The sequence below is a fragment of the Nansenia antarctica genome, assembly GCF_963989245.1.
Source record: "Nansenia antarctica genome assembly, chromosome: 11".
Classification (NCBI taxonomy): Eukaryota; Metazoa; Chordata; class Actinopteri; order Argentiniformes; family Microstomatidae; genus Nansenia; species Nansenia antarctica.
The window spans coordinates 19818915-19833489 of NC_137681.1; the positions used below are offsets into that span (position 1 = coordinate 19818915).

General features: G+C 43.2%; 1 protein-coding gene across 4 annotated transcripts in view; it reads left to right on the forward strand.

Moving 5' to 3' along the window:
• The window catches only part of LOC308167692 (voltage-gated potassium channel KCNC1-like), a gene marked incomplete at both ends in the record, with an annotated part of 54457 nt that extends 43908 nt beyond the window's left edge, over window positions 1-10549 (forward strand). For 3 of the 4 annotated variants that reach the window (XM_080542130.1, XM_080542131.1, XM_080542133.1), the window contains one exon: window positions 10395-10549. In XM_080542130.1, coding sequence (XP_080398256.1) covers window positions 10395-10549 — 155 coding nt within the window. Of the gene's footprint in view, window positions 1-1389; window positions 1411-10394 lie in introns of all 4 variants that reach the window. The other variant, XM_080542132.1, reaches the window with a different exon arrangement.
• Between the last annotated feature and the right edge of the window lie 4026 nt (window positions 10550-14575).

Genomic DNA, 14575 nt, shown 5'->3' on the forward strand with positions numbered 1-14575 from the left:
AAAGTGAAAACAAGTTTCACTTTACTTTTCACAATTTTTTTCACAAATGTCAGTACATTTATTACAATTTAAATACAGAATTACCTCATGTATATAAGTATTCAGACCCCTTGCTATGACACTCTTAAAATGAGCTAAAATGCAAAGATTTTGCCGCTGTATTCAGGTGTGATTTTGGCCCATTCCTCTACACAGATTGTCCTTAAATCTTGAAGATTGCGGTGGTTTCTCTTGTGTATCTGGAGGAACCCCTGCAATCGTCAAGATTTAAAGACAATCTGTGTAGAGGAATGGGCCAAAATCACATGTGAATACTGCGGGCGACTAGTTACTTCATACAGAAAGCGCCTTGAAGCTGTCATTACAAACAAAGGCTTCTCCACTAAGTATTGAATTAATTTCAATTAATACTTTTTCCTGTTTCATTCCACTTTATTACACATAACTTTATTTACATATGGACTTAAATGTTTAGATTTTTTGTCTGGATTGTTTGAGTTCATACCAAAGTCTGGTGCAGATTTCACTTGAATAGGCTCATTGGAAATATATTTACTGGACAAAATGTAGAGTCTCTGATTTGCATATATGAATCAATTACACACCGTGTGGATTAGGATAACACAACAAAATAATGTAGAAAAAGTGTAGGGGTCTGAATACTTTCTGAAGGCCCTGTATAGCGGATGGCCCAGCCGGTCACACTCCCTGACCGCCCTCACGTCTGACGCTGAGGCAGAGATGAGAAAGACACACACTTCTGTCGCCGACACACGCTGGTGAATATCACACTGTCAGAGAAATGACTGAATCAGAAACACTGGAGGAGTTAACTGGCCTGATGCCCCCCTGTCCTCTGTTGAAACAACAGGACGTGAGAACTGAGTCTCCTTCCTGTTGTAAAGGGCTTCTCTCTCTGGCTGTCTGATGCTGCTGTGGTGGGCTTTGTTCACGGTTTCCTTTGTTAGATATTTGCATAAGACGTCTACTGCTGCTGATGTTGTTATTGTTAAACAGATCCTTAGTCCCTCCTTGCCCCCCCTCCCTCTCTCTTTGTCTCTCTCTCTCTCTCTCTCTCTCGCTCGCTCGTGAGTGTGAGAATGCCTGTGAAAGTTACCGTTCTCTGTACGTCTGTGTGTGTTGTGTATGGTGTGTTGTACGTCTGTGTGTGTTTTGTGTGCCGTGTGGGTGTTTGTGTGTGTCTGTGTGTGTGTGTGTTGTGTATGGTGTGTGTGTGTGTGTGTGTGTGTGTTGTGAATGGTGTGTGTTGTGTATGGTGTGTGTGTGTGTGTATGTTTTGTGTGTATGGTGTGTGTGTGTGTGTGTGTTGTGTGTGTGTGTGTGTGTTGTGTATGTTGTGTATGGTGTGTGTGTGTGTGTTGTGTATAGTGTGTGTGTGTGTGTGTGTGTGTGTGTGTGTGTGTGTGTGTGTGTGGTGCAGGGTTTCCGTTAGAAAACATTTGTGCCGGTCAACGTGTCCGGGAAGATTTCAATTTACCGGACAAACGTGAGAAATTCCGGTCATCATATTAAAATATAATATAGCTGTTTGTCGCGGTGATTACTGTTGTGTAGCCTATACAGTATATGCCGTTTAATGTCTATTTCTCATCCGATACGATTAGATGCGAGCTATATAATATAGGCTTTCATGATTCGCATGCGCGCTATGCCATAATATTATGTCCAGCGCTGAACGCGCGCCACACTGGTGTGTGTGTGTGTGTGTGTGTGTTGTGTATGGTGTGTATGTGTGTGTGTGTGTGTGTGTGTGTGTGTGTGTTGTGTATGGTGTGTGTGTGTGTGTGTGTGTGTGTTGTGTATGGTGTGTATGGTGTGTTGTGTATGGTGTGTACTACCCCATGTCTACTCCTCAGCCCTATCTACTACCCCTTGTCTCCTCCTGAGTTTTGCTGATTATATTTATTTGATTCTTAATTCACTTTGAATCAAATGATCAGCAACATGTATTAAAAGTAAATAATATCAGGAGAAAATGGGTTTTCCTCTCCCATCTCTCTCTCCCTCTCGTTCTGTCTCTTCCAGTTGTTCTTTCTCTTCCTCTCCACCTCTCTCTTCCTCTCCACCTCTCTCTTCCTCTCCACCTCTCTCTTCCTCTGCTCTCTCTTCCTCTCATCTTTCTTTCGACCTTCTCTCTATCCTCCTGGTTTGATGGTTGGTTGGTAGATTAATTACAGTGTTTTGAGTTCATGTTGAATAGATCTGAGTCCTCCTACCAGCCCAGACTGTCCGGGCCTGACCTTGGTGATTCTGTTTAAGTACATCACCACAGACAGGTTCTATAAGGAAGTTCTGTTTAAGTACATCACCACAGACAGGTTCTATAAGGAAGTTATGAGTCATATTTGTGCTGACCAAGAGTTTGGGTCAAACTATGTTTTTAGAGTTTAACCTGCAACGCCTAACTGAACATGTCATCTTGACATAATTGAGGTGGCATCCTACGGAGGAAGCAGGTGTGTTGGGTAGGTTAAGTCACATGTCTACTGTAAGTCTACTGTAAGTCTCCCTTCTCATCTGTTAACACTTGTCAATGTCATCATGTTGTCTTAATTCATTATTCTCTCAATATATGTTTTCAGATATGAATGTATGAAAATGTTGTTGTTGTTGTTGTTGTTGTTGTAGTTGTACATGTGCATGCATGTTGTTGTCTTGTGTAATAACGTCTCTGTTTCGACATCATAACATTCTGCAAATACTCTAACCTGGACGGCTTTTTACCTAAATGATTACAAATACACACTCACTGAACACTTTATTAGGAACACTATACTAACATCCTACTGGGTAGGATCTCCCTTTATTAGGAGCACTATACTGATACTGGGTAGGTGTCAGATTCAAATACACAGAATGCTAAACTTTGTAACCAGGAGACTGAGACTTATCAAATCATTAAGGGCCAGTTTCAGAGACAAGGCTTAAGCCTAGTCCTGGACTAAATCACACTTTCAATGTAAAATCTCCATTGAAGATGTTTTTTAGTCTAGGATTAGGCTTACGCCTTGTCTGTGAAACCGGCCCTAAGAGTATTTATTTAGTTCTCGCAAGAAGGAGCGATTGTCCGGACAACAAAGTAGAGGTCTCATCACAAAAGCTCAACGGGGCGGTCCCTGTTGATTACATTTATAGGTTTACAACATCACGTGTGCAGTTTGTCCTAGAGATGGCCATAGTCAGTTCAACTGGTGGTCAAAACTGTCACAGGGAAGCAGCAGCTCCCCCTCCTCGTAAACCTTCTGCTTATCAGTAATGGTAAAACCTCTGTTTATCACATGAGACTATGGTGTCTTCCATTCTTGCCCATTCATACAGTCTTAAGTAATTCGCACAGTAGGACCTCCCTTTGCTCTCAAAACAGCCTCAATTCCTCATGGCATTAATTCCACAAAATATTGGAAACATTCCTTTGAGATTCTAATCCATGAGGACATGATTGCATCACTGCAGATTTTTCAGGTGCACTTTCAAGCTGTGAATCTCCTGTTCTACCACATCTCAAAGGTGTTCTATTGGATTCAGTTCCGGTGACTGGGAAGGCCACTGAAGAACACTCAAATAGGCTCAAATAGGCTGTGGCATTCACGCGATGATTAATTGGTATTAACGGGCCAAGGTGTACAGGTGTTCCTAATAAAGTGTTCGGTGAGTGTATGATTAGAAGTATCGAACACATAATGAATTGATATACAGTATACAAGGTTGTAGTGATGGGAAGGTGTCTGCCAGGACATAGACGGCCATTTGTAGCCTAGTTGCCCTATAGGCAGTCACATATATTAGTGCAGGGGAGGCTGGGGGAGGTGGAAATCGGAGGACAGGCTCATTGTAATGCATGGAATGAGGAATGTTATCAAACGCGTTTGACCTGGTCATGTGACGCGTGTTTGATACCATTCCTCATTACATTCCATGCATTACAATGAGCCTGTCTTCTGATTTCTACCTCCCCCAGCCTCCCCTGGCGTTCTACATCCACTAGCCTCCCCTGGTGTTCTACCTCCATCAGCCTCCCCTGGTGTTCTACCTCCATCAGCCTCCCCTGGTGTTCTACCTCCATCAGCCTCCCCTGGTGTTCTACCTCCATCAGCCTCCCCTGGTGTTCTACCTCCATCAGCCTCCCCTGGTGTTCTACCTCCATCAGCCTCCCCCAGTGATGTCTGCTAATGAACACTGTGGTCTCTGCTCTGGTCCTGACCTGATCAGTCAATCTAATTATGGGTTATATGAACCCTCACGTCTTTAACTCTGTATTGATCTCCTGTTAGAATCTGATACGGCATTATGTAGTCCTAGGGCCTTTATAATGTCATAAGACAGACATAGCAACGTGGTCATCTTTAATGAGGCTTCGGTGAAGGTGTATCTCTCTGTATGTGTTCTCTGAAGGAAAAGAGGCCATACATGTGTGTTCTGATAGAGTACAGGATGTAATTACCGTCATATTTAATACCAGGTGATACTACGGGCTTATCTAGTATCAAAGAAGTAAACATGGATCGTCACGGCAGAGAAAATATTTCACCTTCTTGTTTAGGTAAAAAGTCTGTTGTGAATATTTGCATGTCTTCCTCTTGTCTTCTGTGTTCTCCATCCCTCCCTCCCTCCCTCCCTCCGTCCTCCCTCCCCCCCTCCCTCTCTTCCCCTCCCATTAACCTCCATTCTCATCCCCCTCTCAGGCCGCCAGTGCAGTGCCAGTGTCTGACCTCTGGTACGTACCGGTCTCCCATCTCTCCTCAGCCGCATCTCAATAGTCTACAACAGCCTCCTTCCTCTCCTCTTCTCCTCTCCTTCCTCTCTTCCTCTCCTCTTCTCCTTCCTCTCTTTCTCTTCCTCTCCTTCTCTCCTTCCTCTCTGCCTCTTCTCTTCTCTTCCTCTCTTCCTCTCCTCTCATGTAAATACAGTTTTCACCACTGTATCAATGTCAGTTTTACCAGTGAATACTCTGAGGTGTGTAGAGATAATTAAGGTTTAGACCACAGAGAGAACAGAGGCTAACTGTTAGCTTCAGAATCAACCCTCCTCCCATTAACCCACCGACTGCCAGAGTATTCCAGAACTCTCACCACCTAGAGTGCAGAGTGTTCTATGTGGTGTTTACCTAGAAACAACACTTTGATTGGCTACAAAATGAAGCATCGTGAATGATACATTTTGGGTGAGTAAAGTCACCTTTAGTGCTCTAGAATGTTGCCGGTTTGGGCGACTTTATTCACCCTCGGCACTGAATGAGTTGACCAGGTGATCTACTACTTCTGTCATCACCATACAGCCTTTGTAGGACATCACAGCGCTGTGAATGCGCTCCATCCACCTCTCCTCCATCCACCCCTCCACAATCCATCTGTCCTCCACCCATCTATCTGTTGTCCATCCATCTGCCCTCCATCCATCCCTCCTCCATCCATCAGTCCTCCATCCATCTGTCCTCCATCCATCTGTCCCGCTGTCTGTCTCTAACGTGTCAACATCTCCATACTTCACAAGACAAGTGGTACCAGTTTGATGTTGTTGAGTAAGTGCTTTGTGGTAGGTTTCAGTAATAATAGTTTAATGAGCTCGTTGATGAAGGGAAACAGGTTGAAAGGATCCTTCAGGGACTTTGAGAAAGTCAGAATCAGGAGCAGAACCGGGGCGCCACACGGTTGAAATCCACTGGGCTGATTCTACAGAACAGAACCGTTCAATGATTTCTCTAACGAGGAAACAGCTGAGACAGCATCTGGTGTGTGGTCCGTTATGGATTATTGATTAGGTATCAGGTATCAGATGCTGTGAACAATTTGTTCTGTCACACAGTGGAAGCGGCAGGTTGATATCCGCTGCATTTAACATTCAAGTTATTTAGACGCTTTTACCCGGCTTACATGAGACCCAGTCAGTGAATCAACTACAACCGTCATCATAAGTGAAACCTTCCATATGAACAAGGGCCATCGGCAGACACAGTGGTAAGGGAGGGAAGAAGCGTTTTTGGTTCTTCTTTCTCATCACCTGGGGGGTCATTTAGAAACGTTACGTACACAAAGAAAACATGCGTACGCAACTTTGACCAACATTTTGGGGTTTATAAAAAAATGCACACTGGGAGACCCATGCGTACGCACAGAAACTGGAGAAATGAGCAACTGCAGTAGGCAGATGGCAGATGGCAGAAGGGTGAAATACGGGAAACGCTTTGAAATTGATACCATTCTGTAAAATAAATCGTTCCCTGGAGTGCACACTATACATATCTTAACTGTACATATATTTGCCCTTGTCCTGTACATAATCACACCGTACATATATCTTTACTGTACATATCATATTGATTGATTCATGCACACATATTTACTTTTTACATTCATATTCACTGCACATACACTGACTTATTACACTTATTACACTATATTAATTTACTTATACTCACTGTAATACCGTACACCATGCACCTGTCCATACATTCATGGCTTTTGCACTATGCACTGTTTGCATCTGGTTAGATGCCGAACTGCGATTCGTTGTCTCTGTAATAAAGTTGAATCTAATTTAATCTAATCTAATGAATGAGTTCCCTGGAGTGCATACAAATAAAACAGGATTTAAGACAATAATACAAACAGAGATATCTGTTTTTGCAAAAGAACACCTCAAATATGTTGTACAGTTTAATCGGGAATCATATTTGATTGTATCTTAATTATTAAACAATGCTTCCATGTTATGAAATAACATACTCTCATACATAATAAGAACAGTAGGACAAATTACCTTTAAACTGATGCATCTAATTTCACTGGGTGAAATGTATTTTTCTGTCGGGATTGTCGTCATGCAGTCAGTATAGATTCATATTACTTAGGGCTGTTTCACAGGCAACTATGGGCGTTAAAAGGGTGGAACAAGATGCTCGCTCATGTGCGCAAAAAAAGACTTGATTGTTATTTCTAAAGGGAAAAAGGCTTGTGGGATGTGCGTGCACACTGTGTTGTGGATCATAATCTTTGTGTGCGTAAACGTTCTTGCTTGTCTACGTACGCCACCTTTTTACGCCAGTTCTACACAAAGTTGTATAAATGACCCCCAGGAGAGAGCACAGAGGACGTGCTGTCATACACTGGCTTTAGGAGCAGGAGGACGTTGCTCTTTTTGAGAAGGAGGCAAGGAAAGGAGACAAGGAGTCTGTGGCTGTTGATGTGCCTTGATAGGATAAACCCCGACCTGTACCTCCATCACAGGTCACACACAAACACACCCCACATACACACACACACACACATACTGTATATACAAACACACGTAGACAGACACACACACACACACACATACACACAACACACACATAGACAGACACACACATACACATAGACAGACAGACACACAGACACACACACACACACACACACACACACATACACGCCGCTAGAAGCAAATTCTCAATACGTCTCTCTGTATTTAAACTAAATGTTGGCAAACAACATCGCTAGCATTAATCCCATCGATTGAAGCCCATTGGCAGGGATAATGTTGCAGCTTTTCACTGGCCGGTTGACAAACCTGACCAATGAGCTGTAGGGAGGTGAGACATGAGAGAAACCGATGGACCAATCCCCCGGGGCGAGGAGCTCCGCCCATTAGGCCCAGGATGGGGGTTCAGTTCAGGTCACACTGGAGGGGTTGTGAGGCACAGGGTCAGCACCCAGAGGAGGCTGGGGGAGGTAGAAATCGGAGAACGGGCTCATTGTAATGCATGGAACGGAATGAGGTATGGTATCAAACACGTCCTCATTCCGTTTCATGCATTACGATGAGCCTGTTCTCCGATTTCTACCTCCCCCAGCCTCCCCTGGTCCTGCCTATGGAGATGCAGGAACAGCATGCAGAGAGGAGGATGATGCAACAGAATGTTATTAAAAAGAATGACGACTTTGTCTTCTCAGAGCTCTAGATATGAGTGTGCGTGTGTGTGTGTGTGTGTGTGTGTGTGTGTGTGTTGTGTGTGTGTCACCCAGCAAACTCTCATCAATATTTCACTGAGTCGCCTCTCTGTGAACGCGCCCGGGTCAGAATAGAAAAGCAGCTTTTTTATTTCTGGACAGCAGAGTGTTTCAATTAGACTGGTCAGCTGTCGCTGTGTACACTGTTCCGTTGCCATGGTGAAGCAGTTGGCTCCGTTGTTCATTCCCATGCGAGAGCACTGAGGACGGGTCTCATGATGGTTGGATACACACACACACACACACACACATATACAGTACAAAGAAACACACTCGCACGCACACACACACACACACACACGCATGCACACACACACGCACGCACACACATGCAAACACACACACACACACACACACACACGCAGGCACACACATGCACGCACACATGCAAACACGCACACACAGACACACGCACACACACACACACACACACACACACACGCACACACGCATTGGCTCGCCTTTCTGAGGCTCAGATCTATGAGCAGATAAGGTAGTGCTTACATATTTGGCAGAGTGTTCTCTCCTCCAAAGCCGTTAGATAATTGGTTCAAATGCGTGTTTGACAACAGAAGCCCAGCCACCACGGCCCAGTCAGCCAGCTGGACTGTCCTACCTCGGTTCTACCCCAGACTGATAGAGAATGTTCTAGGACACCATGGTTCTACCCCAGACTGATAGAGAACATTCTAGAACTCTTCGGTTCTGCATCTAACGCAAAAGTGTCCTTCAAAGGGTCTATGGGGACAAATGTAGAACCCTTTGAGAAGCCTTTTTTTTGCGTAATAGAATGGAAGACATGGTTCTATAGTGATAGAGGAGGTTCTATACAGTAGAAGGTTCTATAGTGGTAGAGAAGGTTCTCGATGGTTCCATCGCGTTAGAGAAGGTTCTAGATGGTTCTATAGTGATAGAGAATATTCTAGAACTACTGGGTACTGCATGTACTCTGGGTCTATCCATGTTGTCTATCTCTGTGTTCTACCCTGTCAACTCTTTACAGGGGGACCTCTGCTGTGTCTGCATGCTTGGCCCTGTGTATGTGTTTGTGTGTGTGTTTGTGTGTGTGTGTGTGTGTGTGTGTGTGTGTGTGTGTGTGTGTGTGTAACTGTTACCCACTACAGAGGGAAAAGACACATATGCCTCCATGGTGCTGTACACAAACCTTTCTGCATGCTTGATACGTCACCACTTATAGGCCAGGACCGTAGATCACCTTCAACCCTGTCTGTTTGACCTCTGTTTGACCTCCGGCACTGTTGGACCTTGTGTGTCTCTTCCCTCTGTAAACAACAAGTCACATGATCTCCGTTAAAGGAAGTGGTCAATCAGGGAAGAGGAAGTGGGTTTGGATGTGGGATGAGGGTTAGTGTGATGTCAGACACATGAAGTTGTCAGGAGTCGTGAGATAGCGGCTGTTTGTAGCTGATTTATAACTGGTTTATAATCGTTTATAACCGCTTATAATAGTTTACAACCACAAATTCTGTCTAGATGAGACAGAATGTCACCTAGAGCAGTAGAACAACAATTAGACTCGGCTCCAATCGATACACTACAGTTAATCACTCTCAAAAAATCTACATATTGAAGTAGAAACACATGATGAGGAGTGTTTCGGTCAAAGCTCTTTCACGACCGCTGACAACTTTACACGGTCGAACATGTGACCAGTGAAACCTGAAGCTCTGTGGATTTGCTGTATTTGCTTCTGTGTGTTCCGTGTTCCATGTTCCGTGTACCATGTTCCGTGTCTACAACTGAAGCTCTGTGCTTGTGACCCCGACGGCTGTCTAAAACACCTAAACATAGCGCTCTCCTCCGCTCCGCAGCCTTGTGACCACATGTTGGGTGCTTTATTCAACCCAGAGTGTTTTATGAACTAAATATTGAACGGCTTATTTTTCTGTTTTCTGTTCTGAAAGAAGAACAAAGAAAAAATGAATGACATAAATCATAACTCTCATTTTCTTGTTTTGTCCTGTCCCTGTCCTGTCTTGTCTTGTCTCTCTGTCTGTCTCTGTCTGTCCCCGTCTGTCCTTTACATGTCTCCAAACATCCCCTATGATTTAACCTTTTATTTACCACACCTTCTTTTTTGCTTTCTATCACATTTTATTTTCCACTCCACCATTTGACCTGGTTGATATTTCACCTCTCAACCAAACACTTTTTATATTTCAACGATACCCTTGAAATACCGATACGTTACCTTCATTTGACCCCCAAACCACTTTTCATCACCACATTTTAAAACCCTTAAACTTTATGATTTTATCGTGCTTTAAACATTTCGCACAATACAAAATAACAAATCGACTAAACTAAACAACTTCTATAAACCCCATAATCTGATTGGCTGTGGTGGTTCTGGGCGGTTCCTGTCTGAAGCGACCACCTATGAGAAGTCTCGCAGCCTGAACAACATATCAGGCATGGCGGGGTCCTCGCTGCGCCTCGCCCCCATCACTAGCCCCGCCTTCGAGGCCTACGAACCCCCCGGCACCCTGCGTCGCTGCCGCTCACCCATCCCCTCCATCCTGTAGTGTTAATGCTAGCTCACCCATCCCCTCCATCCTGTAACGTTAGCGCTAGCTCACTGCCTCCATCTTGTAGTGTTAGGGTTAGCTCACTGCCTACATCCTGTAACGTTAGCGCTAGCTCACTGCCTCCATCTTGTAGTGTTAGCGTTAGCTCACTGCCTACATCCTGTAGCGTTAGCGCTAACTCACTGCCTCCATCTTATAGTGTTAACGCTAACTCACTGACTCCATCTTGTAGTGTTAGCGTTAGCTCACTGCCTACATCCTGTAGTGTTAGCGCTAGCTCACTGCCTCCATCTTGTAGTGTTAGCGTTAGCTCACTTCCTACATCCTGTAACGTTAGCGCTAACTCACTGCCTCCATCTTATAGTGTTAACACTAACTCACTGACTCCATCTTGTAGTGTTAGCGTTAGCTCACTGCCTACATCCTGTAGTGTTAGCGCTAGCTCACTGCCTCCATCTTGTAGTGTTAGCGTTCGCTCACTTCCTACATCCTGTAGCGTTAGCGCTAACTCACTGCCTCCATCTTATAGTGTTAACGCTAACTCACTGCCTCCATCTTGTAGTGTTAGCGCTAACTCACTGCCTCCATCTTGTAGTGTTAATGCTAACTCACTGCCTCCATTGTGTAGTGTTAATGCTAACTCACTGCCTCCATTGTGTAGTGTTAATGCTAACTCACTGCCTCCATTGTGTAGTGTTAATGCTAACTCACTGCCTCCATCGTGTAGTGCTAGCACTAGCTCACCAATCCCCTCCATCCTGTAGCATTAGCGCTAGCTTACTACCTCCACCTTGTAGCATTAGCGCTAGCTCACCCATTCCCTCCATTTTGTAGCAGAGTGCTAGCTCACTGGAGACAGGACAATGCGGGAGCGTACCTATGTTCCCCGGGTCCTATGTTCCCCGGGTCCTATGTTCCCCGGTTCCCCGCTTCCGAAAAAGGGTCCTATGTTCCCCGCTTCCGAAAAATTGTCCTATGTTCCCCGGGTCCTATGTTCCCCGCTCCCGAAAAAGGGTCCTATGTTCCCCGGTCTTATGTTCCCCGGCTAATTAACTACTAAATCGAAGTAAATTTAAAGTTGTTTCCGTCCATGATTGGAAGATTGTATAGCCCATATCCAAATGAGAGAAATACCAGTGAAAGGCTATCTCCCAGCTAACACAGTTACGCAGTGCTTAATTTGTAAATCTGGAGGTGCCGGAGCAAAAAGTGCTCCGGTGACAGAGGCAACCAAAGCCTCTGAGAGGCTTAGCTGTTTGTCAGCCTCTGGGTCGCGTTATGGTGTCGCGTTATGGTGGTAAATAACCCATTAGACCTAGGTTGCATCAACGCGTTGCCCATGCCCACAGGTTTACTGTTTGAAGTAAATTGAACCATATGCACAAACATAGTTTAATTAGTTGGTTGCAATAAAAGCCTATATTTTGGTTTGATATCTCTACTGTATTTATTTGATTTCGTTTGACAAAAATATAGAAAAAATATTTAATAATGTGTATATATATATATATATATATATATATATATATATATATATACACTGTCACTGGTGTTCTTTTAGGAATATAAGATTTTCAATTCCATCTCGAAAATGATCTATCTAGGGAGTTACACTCATCAACACGGAGCATTATGACGTCACGTTAACTCGCTGGAGCGGGGAACATAGGACCCTTTTTCGGGAGCGGGGAACATAGGACCCGGGGAACATAGGACCCTTTTTCGGAAGTGGGGAACATCGAACCCTTTTTCGGAAGCGGAGCTAAGAAATCGGGGAACATAGGACCCGGGGAACATAGGGATGACCCCGGACAATGCTAACGGAGGCTAACGGCTAACAGGACAGAGTGCAGTTACATACGCCACCACTAGACTACTGTACGCCACCACTAGACTACTGTACAGTGCAACACAGCAATAACGTCTTGAATGTAGAGAAGAGAGACCTCTTGTCTTGTGAATACATGGTTTTAAATGCATGCCACTTGGTAGGTGATGGGGTCTGATTAAGAGTTTAGCCTTAGAAAACGTATTGTTGTTTTGAAAAAATATGAGAAGTTCAAATACAACCATGGAATGGTATTCAGAAGGTGAGACATTATACAAGCAAAAAAAGACATTCCTAGAACAAATGCACAATTAAGTTTTTTGAGCGTAGAATTTGTGTGTAGTAACATACATCGTTGTGCTTTCTGGACCAAACCACCAATGCATTCTGCCCAGAGAAAACGGTAAACGTAACATTACATTTAGCCAAAGAAAAGAAAAGAAGAAAATACATTATTGTAGCCTACAGTAGCTGAGGTCAATCTTAATTACATTTCTACTTAATTAATGTGAATATATATAAACGTATGTATAGACACCTTTTTGGTATTCATTCTCACATGAAGAAGGGGACCATGGAATTGGCTTGTAGATATCAGTTCAACATGGGGAACCAAACGCTCATACATTGAAATCATCTTCCATCTTCAGTGTGAGGATCACAACGCACTTTCAGTTCCTAGTTTGAATGTGACACGTTGAAGCAATGATGTCAGTAGAACAGTCTATTTAAATCTAGTTAGAAGTACACAGATAGATAGATCAACACCAATATTAGCAGGTGGTTGGATGGGCAGTCGGTGATGAACAGAAGTAATAAGAAAAATAATTTAGGAGAATTTATAAACAATTATAAAACTACTGTGAAAGATATTAAGTCATGCATAAAAATGAAGCCAGATTGACTACAATATAATACTGTATGTATTAACTATCACTAATGCAAGCACTTTACTAACAGTTGTTATTTAATTTACTAACCTTTCAGAGTTGCTCTTGCATGTGTGTATTATAGGTAAGACACACGTCATGTTACACGTACGCATATCTTAATGTTAAAGTGGTTTAGGAAAACAAACAAGATACATTAAATCAACCACAGGGGTTCACCATCATGATCATAAGATATTTAGTTTTTCTAAATATCTGTTTTGCATTTTATTTTTTACTTTGAACTTTTCATATAGTTTTCTACTTTTTCATTATGGTTTTGTCTTTCTCCTTGATCAAAATCCTGCCAATTTCTCTAACAAAGTATACATGAATTGAAACATGATATACAGAAGCCCCCCTATTCAGAAGTGTCTAAAATGCAATATACCGTATAGGGGTGGAGGATGATCTTGAAATCGGATGCAAGAAAGAAATGTATCCCAATATAAAAAGCCTCAAGAAAACGTGATTATTCTCTTTGTAAAGGAAGGCAGACCGTAGCTTATTCAGGGTCCTCGGACCGTTCCGCAGTCTCCCTCCACGGATGGCTCCTTCATGACAACAACACGTATGAACATGCCATCATGGAACAAAGCAAAAAAAAAATGAGGATCACACATACTCATATATGCAATATACATGCAATACTACAGCCCTGCTGGATAACATACTGTGCACATACATATGTAAATATGCAAATATATTTTTAATCTTGAAAAAGTGCACAGACGTAACAATAGGCAATCCTTCCTATTTCCATTGATTTAAATGTTCATGATGTATGTGTGTAACTGTATTACGATGACATTAGCCATCTGTCTTGTTCCTCAAGTTGGTCTGTTGTTGTTGTTGTGTTGTTGTTCTTATTGATTTTTTGATGTTGTAGATGTTATTTTTATGTTTTTTTAACGCTGAGATAGTTTTGTATTTTTCCTGCACCTGTATTTGGTCTTGTGTATTTCATTGTGATATTACAATGTTCTGTACCATTGTGTATTTAAACAAATATTTGTCATCAAAGGTCTTAGTCACGACGTCATGGTTCATATCATTGTCATCACCGGGGTTCTAGAACACGGGACAAACGGAATGTGACTTGAGACTCTCTTCAACGTTCCATGGTCACCTCGGACCAGTAAACAGATGGGTGGGAGACAGAGACCAGTTAACCGCTGAGACTGGGGGTTCAACATCCCAGTAAAGCACATGACTGACCAATGACCTATGAGATGTAACCTCCCGGGACCTGTTAGCAGGCTAGAA